This window comes from Condylura cristata, unplaced genomic scaffold, assembly GCF_000260355.1.
Source record: "Condylura cristata isolate star-nosed mole 26May11 unplaced genomic scaffold, ConCri1.0 scaffold00028, whole genome shotgun sequence".
In the NCBI taxonomy this organism is placed as follows: Eukaryota; Metazoa; Chordata; class Mammalia; order Eulipotyphla; family Talpidae; genus Condylura; species Condylura cristata.
The window spans coordinates 25,350,516-25,366,722 of record NW_004567129.1 but is presented as its reverse complement, the minus strand read 5'-3'; the positions used below and the strand labels follow the sequence as shown (position 1 = coordinate 25,366,722).

Below are 16,207 nucleotides of genomic sequence, written 5' to 3'. Positions count from 1 at the left end.
GTGGTAGGTAGAGCAGGGAGTTAGCCTACGCGGAGCCCGACTGGGGCCTCACTGAGCTCAGGCAGCCGCAGCCTTCCAGACTCAAAGTCATCCTGCCGCATCTCACCCACAGATCTTGACCCCCACCTCCCTTGTCTCCTCCCAAGCTCTCCAGTGCATTCGGGCAGGGCAGAGCGGGAAAGGGGTCACCGTGTACCTGAGCCCTGCGCTGGGCCGCCAGAGCTGACTCATGTCACAGGTGAACAGAGCCTGATTCACTGCCTCCCCATCGTCCCCCCAGGAGGGGCTGGGGGGACAATCAGCACAACCCGAAACAACCAGGGCTTCCCAGGACACTGGCCCGCCCTGCTTGGCCCCTAGCCCAGGCCCGGACACAAAGGGAGACCCAGTTTCCCAGTCGCACTGTAATTCCAGAAGGGGCCTTTTTGAGCCTTTATTAGCCAAGAGGCCAGGGGGGCTCCGGGCTGGCGGGGGTCAGGGAGATGGGGCGCAGCTGTGATCGGCAGGGAGGCGGCAAGAAACACCCTTGGAGGGAACAGCTGAACGGCGAGACGTGCAGACGGTGTCAGTGACCAGCAGCAGGCCGGGAGGGCCGAGGGGGGCCAGCCTTGGGGTTGCAATCAGGCGGATCCGGGTTCGAATCCTGGCTCTGCTAGTGCCCCTCGGGATTCTGGGCAAAGGACTGAGGAGAAGAAGGCGCGGACAGCGGCGAGACAATGGTCACTAGCACTCTGCTCCACACACCCCAGCCTCGGTCATGCTGTGCTGTAAGTGCAGGGCCTGATGGGGCCCCTGGGTGGAACCCCCTGGTTTTCAAGGCCACTTCTGCCCCCCGGTTCATCAGATCCACACGAGGACCCTGTCTTCTGTGTTAACATTTTACTTTAGTTCCTTGAAGACATAAGTCTTGCTCTTATTGGAGATGATTGTCCCAATTTTCTGTTCTGCTCTCTTTAATTTCCCCACCCCTAGGAACCTTTAGCATAACAATTCTGGGACCATTTTCTATTAATATCAATTTTCAGATTATAGCGATATGATGTCTGTTTCCTAATTTAATTAGGTGATTCCTGTTATTAGTTCCTACATGCTCATTATTTGTCATTTAGCATATTTTAATGCACCAAAGGCAAGCGGAGACCCCCAGGGCATCAATGCAGGGAGGAGGAAACTGCTCCTTCCACCTGCAGGAATACGGAGGAGCCCGGGAAGTTGGGGCCACACCTGAGACACAGAGCCGGGGAGCTGCAGGCCAGGTGCTGGGATGAAGTTCCACTGCAGAAACAGACCACAGCGGCCCCTCTGAGGTCAGGGCTTCCCAGAGGGGACGATAGTGAGGGTCTTTCGCAAAGCCCCTTCCCCAAAAGCTTACGCTGGAACCCGGCCCAGTTTCAGCGCCACCAGGGGTCACCCAAGCCATGGGGGGGGGGGTGCCCGATGCCCTGGCGCCTCCTACCTTTCTGACACTCACTGCTTGCCATGGGGGAGCATGTCTGCCCCCCCATCAATACTGCCCTCTGTGCAACTCTGGGGGCACCCTTCACCCTGAAGTCAAAGTCAGTACCACAGAACGCAGAGTGAGCTCCCCCACACGGTAGCTTGCCCACTGTGGGCCAGGGCTCCGGCCACCCTGGTGCCCTCTTAATCCAACCCGCCACACTGAACCCACTGACCCCCTCCCGCTGCCCACAGTGATGGCTGGGCTGCCCCAGCTCGTGGCCCACCACCCTGGGCCAGGAAGAGGGCCACAAGAACCCTGGAGTTCGCAAGCCGAGGGGTGTGGCTGCAAGCCAGGTGGTGTCACAGGCGCCCCGACACACAGCCTTGGCCTGGAGAGCCCTCTGCGTGCTGTGACTCGGAGAAGACACCCCAAGAGGAGGGAACGTTGCCTGTGGGGTTCGCCAGGGGAAAGGCAAGGCGAGGCCTTAGGTGGTGCCTGGCCCGTCTGAACACACCGCAGGTGCCTTGTTTAGAAACGCTGGGCTCTGAGAGTCCCAGCCCTGCCGATTTGGCAATGATATATTGCCAGCTACTTAACAGGATGGATCACTGCAATTACATGTCACTTCTGATCTTCACAGTCACAACAAGGATGTGTCAGCCTTGCAAGGTTTGTGGGAAATATATATGATGTTCTGCAATGCCTTTAGAAAATGTTTTCCGGAAACAGACTCAAGAGGATTCCAATAAAACCCACCTGGCTGGGGAGAGCGGAAGGCGGTGTGGAAAGTGGAGGGGTGGCTGCCGCGGGCCGGGGAGCTCTGTGGGCTCGGATACCCCAGCTCTGGAAGGGTGGCACTGCCCCCCCCACCCCCACATCAGAGGTGGGCAGGAGGTGGCACCACATTCTGCTCACTGTCACACTTGCACTGTGAGCTGTGGCCCAGCAGGGGACTTGGGCCTGGCGGTGTGGACTCAGAGGTCCGAGGGGCCGCATCTGTCCAGGGGCCGCATCTGTCCAGAGGCTGCTGCTCCTGGAACAAGGTGAACCTGATGCAGCAGTGCAGGCCTCGCTCTGGCTCAGACAGGGTCAGTGGCGGGGGTCACCTCGGGACCGAGAGTGAAGGCCACTCTCTCCAACCAACATGGCCCTGTCCCCAGTAGACCAGCACGGGAGCCCCAAGTGGGTCAGACCCTCAGGCGTGGGGACTCGGCTGTTTCTAGTGAGCTATCAGGCAAGCTGCTTGGCAGAGTGTGCTCAGGAGTGAGACCCCAGAGTCTCACCCAAGCTCACCTCACCTTCTCCGCTGAAGGTCAGCACCTGGTCTCTGGTGCGCCTGAGAAGGCAGACAAGCAACCTCCAGCTCCCTCCTCCAGGAAGTCCTCCTGACTTCTCCAGCTTGGACGCTGGTGTCGGTGCAGGAGAGCAGAGGAGTGCCTGACCTGCCCAGGGAGATGAAGGTGGAGGAGGGCGGGGCAGCATGGGGCTTCCTGTCTCTTGCCTGGTCCCGAGGACTGTGAGGCCCGAGGCGCCAGGGTAAAGGGATTTTAGGGCAACTCCAGATCCCTGTCCCCGTGTCTCAGCTGCCATCAGTGCTAAATGGGAGGATGGTCTCCTGCCTCCTGCCTCAGAGAGTGGCATCCCTGACCCCATCTGCCAGAAACCCCGAGTCATCTCCAACCCGCATGGCTCCCCAACCCATGTGGTCCCCAAGTCCCCCAAAGCCCCTGAATCTTCCCTTCCCTGGCCAGGGATCTCCACGTGCCCAGACCCTTCCACACTTTCTGAAACTCTCGGCTCCCTTCCTGCTGGTCTCCTCCCTCTCCTGCCATAGCTCTGTGACACACAGATGCCAGAGCGGGCTCCTAACAGTCACCCCGACAGAGTCCCGATGTCCCCCAAGGCCTGCAGCAGAGTCCCGCTTCTCTGTGCCGCTCCACAGCTCTCGGCTCCCGGGCCCGGCCCGGCCCCAGCACTAGTCTAGACCCGCCGGTGTCACGCCCATCACTAACCCACTGGGAGTTCGTCCCAGCAGCCTTCTCTCATACTTTGACCTTGCTCCTTCTCAGCCCGGCCTGTGCCGGGCCGGCAGGCAGCACACATTGTTGGGACAGTGGAAGGTGCTGCCCCAGGACGAACCCCAGCCTGGCATCCCCAGCCTGGCATCCCAAGCTCTGAGGCCGCAGGCCTGGCTCCCAAGGCCTCTCAGTCCTGCCTGTCAAGTGGTGCAATGGTCTGGGACATGTGGGGTTTACACGGGGCTAAGCACACAGTGGAAGTGCCATGGCAGTGCCCACGCCAAGGGGCATCCCCCAGCCTCAGCCAACCTCTGTGGAGCAGTGCTTGGGCTGCTTTGTGGGTGCGCAGCACCTTGCAGGTAGAGCGAGATGCACTCAAGACGGGCTCAGCACAGGACTGGACCCTGGCGACGGCCTGATGGGCACTCACTGCTATGGTCCTGGATGCCCTTGGACCCTGGTGGGAACTCCTGGGGCGACAACAGACCTGGAGGTCACAAGGGGCTGTCGGTCCCTTGTCTACGCCAGGGCCCAGCGGGATCCCGGCTGCCGCTGAAGCTGCCTTCTCTCCACACGCACCCCCGACTGCCCACTGCTCCATGAAACATGGGGTGGCCTCACTTTTTAAAAGGAATTTATTTATTCTTTTTGTCTAGCAGTGGGGTGTAGGCCAAAGGTGAGGGGGGTGAGAGGATTCCCAGAGTGGGGAGCAGAATGGGTAGATGTACTGAAATACACTGCTGAGGGGAGCAGCGGGTGGGGCAGGAGAGGTTTCAGCACTATGAAGCTGCCACCGGCCACTGCAGCATGAGTTCGATCCCCGGATGGGGAGCTGACCCACAGGGCACAGCAGACCTCTCCTGCTTCACCTGCTGCTCCCCTCAGCAGGGTAATTCAGTGCCACCAGGGAGACCTGGGGGTGACCTCACTTTAAGAAAAATCACTTTGGAAAGTCAGAGAGAGAGAGGGAGAGAGGGGAGGAGGGAAGAAGAAATTGGACATAGTTATAGTGTGTTAGTAACAGAAGCTGTGTCATAAGGCAACTCTTTAAAATCTATCAATAAATAAGCCCATCAACCCACCACTCATAAACCCATAAACCCTTGCTTTATGGGTTACTGATATTGGCTCCCCCACTCCATTTAAACCAAATGTGTGTCTCTTAAAAGAGTGAAATCAGGACATAGCATGCTGACTTTAGATCCGCCTGTCCTGCTCCCCATCTGTCTCTGGTGAATCCTGTCACCCCCACACCTCTGGCCTACACCCCAGTTCTTATACGCCTACATAAGAAAAATAAATCTTTTAAAAAGAATGTCCCTAAAGAAAGACAGGTCATCTGCCTCCACTTTGCCCAGCACACCATGGCATCTGCCTTCTGGCCCCTGGAGCGGGCATGTGGCAGGTGTTACTCTAATTCTGGTCTGGTTTCTGAGTCTTCCTCCTGGGAAGGATGTGAGTTTTTGTCCTGAACTCCTGGCCAATGAATTTCCTGAGGCCTCAAGACCTGCTGTCTTGAGCACTTAAAATAGCTGTCTAGGGCCCTCCCTGGTGGCTCAGTAAGTTAGAGCACAGCACTAAGAAGCTAAAGCCACTTCAGCATGAGTTCGATCCCCGACCCAGAGGTGACCCACACAGCACAGCAGACCTTTCCTGACCTGCCCCTTGCTCCCTTCAGCAGTGTACTTCGTCAGTTGGACAGTTCTGCTCCCGGCTCTGTCTCTGGTGAATCCTCTCACCGCCCCTGCACCTCTGGCCTGCACCCCAGTTCTGTGTGCATAAATAAATAAATCTTAAAAAGAAAAATAGTAGTGTAGATGGATTCCCTGAAACACCAGAAAATCTGCTCTGAGAATGAAGGTACACTGATGGACAGCCACCCACCTTTCAAAAGGTTTGATTTAAAAAGTGGCTTGATTTCCAAAAGTTGGCAATCCTGTAAGATTCTGGTTAACGCACGAGCCAGGTGGGGTTTGCCGACGGGTTCCTAGAAGTTCAGATGTCCCTAACACCTGGTGGCTGCATGGGAGAAATCTGAACATCCGATTCCCTGGAGAGCCAGGAAAGCTCCGGTCTTCCCCGCTCACGGCTTCCTCCTGCCTGTCATGCCACTAACAGCAGATTGCACACACTGATCCCACAGGAGTGGGAGTCGCTGGGAAAGCCATCTCAGCCCTTGTGGAATTTCCTCTGTCGTCGGGCCCCACCCCCCACCTTAGCGGCCTTGCCCGATCCAGATGGCCGGGCGCCACCAGGTTCTGTACCTCCCACCTGCAAAAACCACAGAGGGAAGGCTTGTCCAGGCCCTTGGGGCCACCCACCCATGCAACTGGATACAGACACTTTGTAAGCACTGGTTTCCAACAGATAAATGTAATCAAGGTTTATATGCTCAGAGAAGCCAACAGGATGGGATTGTTTCACTTGAAAGATCAGAAGAAAATTGTAACTAATGTTGTGGAAAATTACTTTGATATTGCTTTCTTGGTACCGAATCACAATTAGGCTGCTGTGGGAAGTACAGGGAAAGAATAAATGAATAGTAACAAATCAACACAAACAGCCTGTGTCAGGAACACTTTGCTCAGGGAAAGTAACGTAAGCATTACTTAAAGTTTTATGACTGTGTTTGATGTGATTTACGCAGGCTGTCGAAGGTGCTCATCACCTGGCACGCACGTGCAAGGGTGGGCCCGCTCTGGTCTAGTCCGAAGACCACACCTGGAGACCCGAACTTGCTCCAGTCCCCGCTGCGGGGGAGATGCGCTCTGCTCCTGGCCACCCTGTGGGTCCGGCCCTGCGCCCTGCCTGCTCATACTCTAAGCCAGTTACCCCCTGCGCACCCACCCCCTGCATTCGGTGTCCTGGGCAGCGGCAGGGGCAGTATCGGCCTGCGGGAGGAGTGGGAATCTACTGCCCACAGGAAGCAGAAGCAAACTCTGCTGTGCTAGCTTCTGCAGGACGCGTATGGTGGCCACTGGACTCTAACCCACAGATGTGCACACGGCGGCTGGCCAGGGTAGACGCCGGTGACACGCCCGGCTTCTGTCCCAGGGGTCTCCCAGAACAGGCACTGGGCACGCGGACCCTCTGCCCATGTGGTCCCGGGGCCTCCCCAGGGAAGGGCGCACGTGACCCAGGACATGAAAGAGCAGGGGAGGCCTGGGCTTGGGCAGAAAGCTCCCTGCATCACCCTTGCTGCCGCCCACAGCGGAGGTTCCCACACACACAGGACGCAGGTGCCAGGCACCCCAAGCTGTGTTAGAGCGCCCCTGCCCAGGCAGCTTCTGCAGAGAGGGCGCAGTGGTGGTAACCAGCTCTCTGTCTGCACCCCCACTGCCCAGGAGTCTGGCTCTGCGGACACGGCATCATCAGCCACCCCAGGAAAGGCAGCAAAGTCCCCACAGAGGAGCCGGCCCCACCACACGTCCCCTTCAGAGGCTGGGGAGAAGCCAGCCCACTTTTGACAGCCACCACCTGTGAGGTCTGACTCAGCACCGGTGACTCAGCACTGCGCCTGGGCCACTGCCTCGCGCTGACTGTGGTCTCCACTCCCGGAGCTCCTGGGGCGACTGCCAGGCCCCGAGCCCCGGCTCTTGCTGCCTCCTGCTCTCTGCCTTCCTTCCCTCCTGGTGCTTAGGGAGAAGCACATTGACCTGGGAGCATGAGCCAGCCAGAGGCGAGGGGGGCTCGGAGAGGAGGCTGCAGGTCTGAGTCCTGGTGCCCTCCCTGAGGCCAGGGTCTCGTGCCCTCCTGTGCTGTGGCCAGCAGCCAGGACGGTGCAGGGACCTCTCTGCCCAAAGCCCTGGGCTCCACTGCTCTTTCATAGCGCCCTGTCCTGGGGCACAGGGGAGTCTTGTCCCGGGACACACAGGTGTGTCTTCACGGGCGCTCCCTGAGAAGTCCCCAGGGATCAGTAACTAGAGATACTGGGGTTCAGGCCTGACGAACCTTGCTTTCCTCTCCCTGGTCTTGCCCTTGAGCTTGCTGACCTCCACCCCTGCCATGTGGTCAGTGCCAGGGGCCCCGCCCAGCTCCACTCTCTAGACCCCTGACCAGCTTTCTTATTCCCTCTCACCACTGCCCACCTGTCCCCGGACGACCTGTGCCAGGCAGGGGGCTGCCTCCAGTGGTCATGAGGGACAGGTGGGGCATTAGTGGGGAGGAGCAGGAGCAGTCTTGGTCTCAAAGCCAGAGGTACCCCAACTCTACCTGCAAGGACCGGGGGGGGCAGCCTGTAAAGAGAAACAGTGTCCCTTGGGGAGCGTGACCACAGGGAGAGTCAATGCAGAATCCCCCTCCAACGTGGGTTTCATCAAAGGCAACGAGTGGCAGAGCGATGAGTAGCCAGCCACCAATCCCAAGAGGCCAGCGGCCAGAAGCCGGAGGCCAGAGCACCGAGGCTGTGGTCTGCCCCTAGACACAGTGTTCGCACCTGAAGCTGATGACAGCCAGAGGAGCCAGGACCCCTCCCCTACTAGCTGGGCCGCTCAGCACAGACATGACCCCAGTTGCAGCCCAGAGGCCCGCGGACAGGCCCAGCACACCAGGGCGGCCATAGGTCTACGCCGTGAGCAGGAAACCTGTGCAGACTCACCTGGCACCTGCTGCAGGGCGAGCTCCGTGGGGTCCTGCAGGCTGATAAAGAGCAGGAGGCCTGCCACTCCAAACAGCAGGACGGACGAGAACATGCAGGCCAGCCGCATCGTTCCGGCTCGAGGGGTCATCCGGGGCTTGCTCCGGGGTCACCTCGTGGGTGTGGGAGACGCGTCCTTCCCTCATTGTCCACACCAGGTGTCCATCAGGCCAGGGTCTACAGGGCAGAGGGAGAAAGATGGTCCGTCACTGGGGCCAGGCGTGCTGGGGAGACTGAGGCCCCCGTCACTGAACAAGTGTGATGCCTGCGGCCCTCTGCCCTGCTCCCTGTGCAAGCCCTGAGACCACAGCGGCGGCAGCCCCCGCCCCCACTGCCCAGGGCCTCTGAGCCGCCAACGATGCAGTGGAATCCCCGCAGGGAAGTCCAGGCACAGGCCTAGTCCCTAGCAGCTGGCCCAGCAGAAGCCTCCAGCTCCTTCCTCTTGGCCCCTCTCTATGGGGTGATGGGGACAGGGGTCCCCACGGAGCAGGTGACCTGGAGAAGGAGACTCCCAGGTCCAGAGGGTACCAGAGGCAGACTGCCACCCACCCACCACCCCTAGCGCCAGCAAGAGCTGTCCCTCCTGACAGACAGACGGATGGGCTGGAGGAACCAAGTCCTGCTGGCCAGTGGCGGAAGCTGAAGTGCTGGCCCCGATGGATTCTCTGTGCTTGGGGCTCTGGGGCCTGGTGTTCAGGCAGGCTGTGGCCCTCGGAGCCGGGCCCAGGCTGTGGCCCTTGGAGCCCAGGCCCAGAGGCCAAGAAGTTGGCGGTGCCAAGGTCCCTCCCTCATGTTTCAGTGGACGGACACTGTAGACCATGTGACCTGTCCTCACAAAAGGAAAGGGATTCTAAACACCCCAGACACCAGTCGGTAACCCTGATGGGCCCTCCCTAGCGGCACAATGGGTGAAAGTGCAGCACAGTGAAGCTGTCTGTAGCCGCTACAGCACGAGTTCAATCCCCGGACGGGGAGCTGACCCACAGGGCACAGCAGACCTCGCCTGTCTCCCTGCTGCTCCCTGTAGCAGTGTGTTTCAGGCAATCTGCCTATTCTGCTCCCTGCTCTGCCTCTGGTGAATCCTCTCACCACCCTAGCACCTCTGCCCTGTACCCCAGTTCTGTATGCACAAATAAATAAATCTTATTTAAAAAAAGTAGCCCCAGATGAAGCAGACTGTGGATCAAGATGGGGGCCCCCAAGACATGAGTGCCCGCAGAGAGGCGGGTGGCGGGGGCTGCTGGAGAGCCCTGTGGGAGTCTGCACCCCTATCCTAGGGTCCTCCCTCGGAGGAGCATCACTCCATCCCCTCCCCTTCCCCAGCCCTACCTGTGGGGCCCAGAGACCCCAGCCTTGTTCTGCCTGAGGAGCCCACAGGGGAGCTTTCAGCGCTGCATCGCAGGGCAGCACCCCAGGGGTGCTGAGGCCAGCGGGCAGCCTCGGAGACCACAGCGGGGTGGCTGGGCCATTTCCCCAGCTGGATGTCCTTGGGCTCAGCGACTGGACCGAGGGCCCGTCTGCCACCTGGCACCCCGGCCCGGCCCGGCCCGGCCCGACCCGGCCCGGGAGGCAGGTGCGGCTGCTGTCCCACTGTGTATATGGCACAGAGCTGAAAGTGCGAGAAGCCTCCCGCCTCCCTGTCCAGATAAAAATTCCCAAGGACCACACTGCTCTCCGCAAAGCTCTGGGGCTGAGGAGTGTTAAATTGCAGGTTTGGATTTCCCCCCTCTGCAGTCCCTGTAATTATTTTTTCACTCAGTTAACTTTAATTAACCTGCCCCAGGCCTCCACGGCGGGAGTGCTCTGCACGGCCTCTGGGTGTGCTGAGAAGTGGTTCCCGGGGCTCCCGGCTCTCGTGTCTGGGAGTCGGGCTCAGCTGTCTCTGGAGTTGCCTCTGGAGTACAGGCCGACCCTGGCCTCACCACAAGGACCTCGCTCCCCAAACAAGACCGCTGGCGTCCTGGCATCGCAGACACCCTGCCCTGAGCTGGCAGTGGGCGACAAAGGCTCGGCTCCTGGAGCTCCTCACGGCCTGGGCCTGGCCCTCTGGGACAGATTCAATCTCCACTGACCCGGAAGGACACAGGGACAGCAGTGCAGGCCCTAGTGAGGGATGAGGCCACTTGCAAGGCTGATGCCTGCAGCCCGTCTGTCCCCCATGACAGGTGCTTCAACAGGCCCAGCGTGCCTGCCAGGGAAGTGTGAGTGAGTGACGGATGGGGCGGGGGGAGGCGAGGAGGGCGGCCAGAGCTTGTCTCTTTTGCCCTCGCTCTGAGCCTCCCGCCAATAAGTTCGTTTTATCCCTTGGGATACCCAGAAAGAGTGGGATACTACGGCATCCATAGTACACAACCAGGCGGTGGGGATAGGATTCTACTGGGAGGCAGGGAGGCAGGCCAGGCCGATCTTGCATGCTTGCGGGCTCACACATGTGCACACACGCACACACACGTGCATACACACACGTGCACGCATACACGTGCCCTCTGCACACGGCAGGCACCACTGCTCATCCCTGCACGGCCCCGGTGTAAGGAGCGAGCCGGGAAGCCTTGCTGGCCATCCTATGGACACACATGCTGCTGTCACTTTGGCTTCCTGAGCCCAGCTCCAGGCCAGGAGGCCAATCTGATCTAGGGGGGGCCTGAGACCTGACCTTAGGACATTTCCAGGAAAGGAGAGAGGGAAGAAAGGGCAAGCTTGGAGCAGCTGGGTTTAGCTGCCCTCAGCACGGCTGCCCAATCTCAGCCCAAAGACGGTTTGATAAAAACAGGGGGTTCAGATGCCAGTGAGGTCATTGTGGCGTTTTGTACAGTAGTTGGAGCTGCAGAAATGGCTACGAGGAGCTGGTCAAAGCCGTCCTTCCCGCAGTCTTTCACCTTGCCCCAGTTCAGCCAGTACTGATGTGCCTTGCCCTGCATATTCTGTCCTGTCATGTTTCTAACCTGCCCTGACTAGATCTGCCACACAGAGCCGGCACCGGCAGCCCTGAGGGCCAGGTGAGGAGCATCCTCCACCCGAATCCGGTGGGCACAGCACACAGCCCCAGGACCTGGACCTTCATTTCAGAGACCCCCTCCTTTGTCAGCCCCCAAGAGAAGACCAGCAACCTCTCAGTACCAGGCGGCTGGTAGCGCCTGCCTGGCTCTCCCTGCACACACCCCAGCGCAGCCCCGGCCACCCCTCTGGAGCCCCCCCAGCCCCCCAGCACAAGGGCATGCTTCACTGGAGTCAGCTGATCGCCGACTTGCTCTGCTTCCTCCCTAGGGGACTGGTCTGTAGTCCAACTGGGTGTTCAGTGTCCCAGGGGTGCTGACGAGGGGCCAGCATCACGGTCTGCAGGAAGCGTCTCCATTAAAAGTGGGGGCGTCTCCAACAGAAACCCCATGGGGTGTGCAAAGCTGACCCTCGTATTATTCCTGAGGGTCCTTGTCTTTAAAGTCACACATTATTTTCAAGGCGGTGGGCAGATGCTGGTCCCCGGTTGAGTTCCTCTTTCCTGGGGGGCCCATTTGTCACGGGCCAGGCCAGGCGGCCGGCCCCCACCCCCAACCTCTACAGGTCTCCATGCCACCTGGGACAATACACCGCTCCACACGCAGCATCTTGCCCGGCTCTGATGACAAGTGAAAACCCTCCCCTTCTCCCTCCCAAGGCTAACAGACAATAAGAAAATTCAAGTGATGATGGGGGAGGGGTAAGGCGAGGAAAATAAACAGCCCAGTGAGTCTCCAGAAGGTCCTGCCCTCCTCACAGTTCCCTGTCCCCCCCGAGGTATCTCTCCCCAAGGCATGAATGGCGTCACCAGCTTTACTGTAAGGGGAAAAAAAATCCAATTAATTTTGCAAACACCTCCTGGGACCCAGGGCAGGGCCAAGGATTCCTCCCACTTCCTTATTTATCTGATGCAAAATTTTGTCTCTTTGGGAAAATTCGTTTCAGGGCACAAGCAAGGATTTGGGAATTCAGCCAAAACACACGCACCTCCAGTGGCGAAAGGCCAGCAGGCGGACGGATGGACGGACGGCTCCAAAGGTGCACCTGGCTGCAGCCGCTTCAACACCTGGACACTCCACCCAGTCAGCCAGGGGCCCCCTCTGGCCGTGGGGACCTGCACCCGTGCCCCACAGGAGGCAGCGGGAGGTGCCAGGCCAATGTCCATGGGGTACCTACGTGGCACACAGAGCTCAGGTCCCGAAAGTTCTCTGTCCAGTCAGTCTCCTTGCACAGGCAGGAGTGAACAATGACGTCCCTCCTGGCTGAGGGCTCTAGGAGAATCTGCTCTTCGGAGAGAGGCTGCTATGGCAACTTGAGGAGAATGGAGCCAGCCACAGTCGTCACCTTGAATCCGGCACCCAGTGAGCGCTCTGCTGTGGCTGTAGAGGGGCCGTGCCTCTGCTCTGCCCCCAGCAGGGCCAGGTCGGGGCTGGGGCTCACCTCCCAGGTCCCTGCCTCAGCCTCCTGGCCCCAGTAACTCATTCGCTCTGCACCAAAACGGAGCACACGGCCCGGTCCCCCGAGAACACAACCTCCATCTGTTTTCTCAGACAGTTCTTCCGTGTGTGCGGCTCCTGCTTACTTCTGAGATGGGGCTCTTCTTGATTCCAGCTCATTAAAATCCTGAAGCTAATTAAAACCGCTCTAACAGCAGCGGCGGCGGCAGTGGCAAACTCCAGGACGAGTCCCTCCAGTTTTTATGCGTAGGCATAAAGTTGCGAGCTCTGGGAGAATGACGAATGGTTCTAAGAGCTCAGACAGAGGCAAAGCTGCAGGCTCAGAATTGCTTTTGCCCAGACGGCTTGGGGCGCTGACCTCGGTCCTGAAATGCCCAGGCCCTGGCGGTGTTAACCTGGGGCGCTGACCTGGGTCCTGAAATGTCCAGTGCCCGGCCAGGGCACAACCTGCCGCAGGGGCTGCACTCCAGTCCTGAGGGGTTGGGGGAGACCGGCATCCGTTCCTTTACAAGGCAGGGATTCCCTCCCTCCATTTCCCACCTTTGCCACACTCTCTGCAAGGGGTGGACTAAAGGGAGTCCTAAAACAGAGACCCACGCATAAATCAGGCCCAAGCAGCCTGGAAGGCCGTGCTGACAGCCTGCGAGGAGCACCTCAGCCTTGCTTTCCACTGTTGCTCACACAAAGAGGCTGGAGGGAACTGGAAAGCACACATCTGTGGCCAGGGGCCCTTGAGCAAGGAGTACAGACAGAGAGTTCTCAATTGTTATTGTTAGGGTTCGAACCACACCAGGGTTCTAACCACATCTCTGCCCAGGATTTCTTAATTTTCAGGACACTTCATGGGACAAGGAGTGGGTAGTGATTCTACATCCTGCATGCAAAGAAACTGAGTCCATCCCAGCCCCACCCTGGCCGGGCCTGGATTGTGGATCCGGAACCCTCCATTTTGGGAATGAGAGTGTCTAGCTCCCAGCCCTCGCCCCACCGTGTGGCTGCATTCCCACACCCATCTCAGACTCTCAAAGCTGTCGGAACAGTGCACAGCCCCTCTCATTTTTGTATTCCCGGCACTCAGCACAGTTCCTGGCACAGGGAAGGTGGTCAGTAACGTATGCTGCCTGTGAATGAGCACGAGTTAATAGATGGAGGTGTTTGGGCTATGGGGGAGGAGGAACTCCATGAACCTGGAATTTTAAAAAGGTCACTTCTGTTTCAGGGAGCTGTGGGTTTGTTTTGATCAGGTGTGGGTTGGAACTAGTCCGAAGAGGACTTTCTACGAGAGAAGAGGTGAGGAAGTGGGCTCACCAGGGACCCCAAAGTCACCTGACAGCTCCCATATACCTAGCACATGCTCACACCAGGACACTCAGGTGGACAGGACAGATTTCAAGTCGTGGTGAAATGTGGATTCCATCGCTAAGTACCCATGTATATTAATGCACGGCATATAATAGACACAGTCATGTACAAATTGCTTAGATTTCACAACGTGGATTAACATCAAATCTTTAGAATAAATAGGATGTTAGGAAGTTCCCAAACAAAGCCACAGACATGGATGGACCTTGAGGATACTAAGCTAACAGGGACAGATATTGCATGATTCCACGCAGAGGAGGTATCCAGAGTACTCACGTTCAGAGAAAGAAAGTGAAAGAGTGGCTTCCAGGGATAGCAGGAAGGAAGGAATGGGGAATTAATACTTAAGGGGTGCAGAATATGGGTTTGGAAAGATGAAAAAGATTCTGGGGCTGGATAATGTTAAAATGTTACATTTTACATTACGTATATTTCATCACACTAAAAAGATCTCTGCAAGATTTTTTAATGGACTTAATTAAGGTCGGTACTGAACAGAAGTCACTCTACCTGTTAGTTTCACTCATGGCCCAGGTGATTTGCTATGTGTGTCTAGGTGTCAGGAAAACCTGAGAGGTCAAGTTCAAGTCCATATGATACATGACGAGGACACTGCTGTAAGCCCAGCAGTCTCGACAAAGTGGCCAGTGTCACAGGACAGATACCAGTATCGAGTCCAAGTTTCAGACCTGGCTGCCCCTCCAATTAGCTGTTGACCTCAGGATTTGACTTTTCTCATCTCAGAAGCAGTACTCACCCAAAATACCCACTACAGGGCCTCCCTGTTGGCACAGGGGTTAAAAACAAAGCACTATCAAGCTATCCTCAGCCACTGCAACATGAGTTCAATCCCCAGCCAGGTTACTGACCCATATGGTACAGCAGACCTCTCCTGACCCGCCTGCTGCTCCCCTCAGCAGTGTATTTCAGTCTGTCTGTTCTGCTCCCCACTCTGTCTCTGGTGAATCCGCTTACCCCCAACCCCGTACCTCTGGCCTGTACCCCAGTTCTTATGTGCATAAATAAATCTTTTTTAAAAAGAACAAAAAACCAAAATACCTACTGTAGATGAGCCTCCATGTTCCTTGAAGCTCTTGTGTCAAACAAATATCTTGGAGAACAAAGACACCTTAAAAATTTTATGTGCATGAAACAACTTTCAGGTGGCCCTCTGGTATGGTGTTGCCCACCCACACCTGTCATCCCCAGTCATGAGTCTGGGTACCTGTGGGCTCCTGTAGGCCAAAGCTACCAGTCCTTTCCCTCATTCGAGGAAGCAAAGGTACTTGATTAAAGTGTCAAACTGTCAATGGTGGCCCCTGCTTCTCTCTGACCCACAAAGCCACACCCCCTGAGGCCTGCCCGGCTGAAGCAAATCCCCGTGGGGCTGCTCCCTAATTGGAGGCCAGGGCTCTATGTTTGAATGGCCACACTGAGCCCAGCTGGGATAGGATCTTATTTCATGATAGAAATCTCAACAGGACTAATGACCACCCAACACATCCATAGTCACCTTTGTCATGTAAAAATCTCTCATTTTATGGAGCTTCCATATGACTCAGCAATCCCACTCCTAGGTATCTACCCAAAGGACACAAAAACACTGATTTAAAAGGACACCTGCACCCCCATGTTTATTGCTGCTTTGTTTACAATAGGGAAGACGTGGAATCAATCCAAATGCCCAAAAGTAGACGACTGATTGAATCGAAAAGTTGTGGTACTTATACACAATGGAATATTACTCAGCTATCAAAAAGGATAACCTCATGCCTTTTGCAGCAACATAGATGGAGATGGAAGGGATCATGCTTAGCGAAGTAAGCCAGAAAGAAAGGAAAAATACTGGATGGTTTCACTCATACCAGGAGCATAAAGGACCAGGGGGGAAATAATAATGAACAACTATATACCAGAGACATGTTACAGGGGGAGAGTGGGGAATGGGATCAAAAATGGTGGGAGGGAGTGCATGGGACTATAGTAGTGATGGCACACAGGTGAACTGGTGATGGGAAGCCTATGGGGATTACAACTGAGATGGAAAAAGTCACAAAATGATATAAAAATAAACTTATAAAAAAATCTCTCATTTTAAAGGGCAACACAAGGTGTCTGTGTGACGATAGAAACGTCCCCTCTCATGGCTGTATCAGCATCAGCCTTCTCAATGAGATATTGTGCTGTAGCTTTACAAGCTACTACTTGGGGGCAGTTACAGGAGGAAGCAGGATAAAGGATACATGGGACTTCTCTATAACTTCTACAACTGTCAGCGAATCTGTAATGATCTCAA

General features: G+C 56.9%; 1 protein-coding gene across 2 annotated transcripts in view; it reads right to left on the bottom strand.

Moving 5' to 3' along the window:
* The window catches only part of CHST8 (carbohydrate (N-acetylgalactosamine 4-0) sulfotransferase 8), a 102,520-nt gene that overhangs the window by 44,042 nt on the left and 42,271 nt on the right, over positions 1-16,207 (bottom strand). For both annotated transcript variants that reach the window (XM_012730754.1, XM_012730755.1), the window contains exon 2: positions 8,057-8,272. In XM_012730754.1, coding sequence (XP_012586208.1) covers positions 8,057-8,186 — 130 coding nt within the window. In that variant the 5' untranslated portion in view covers positions 8,187-8,272. The remainder of the gene's footprint in view (positions 1-8,056; positions 8,273-16,207) is intronic.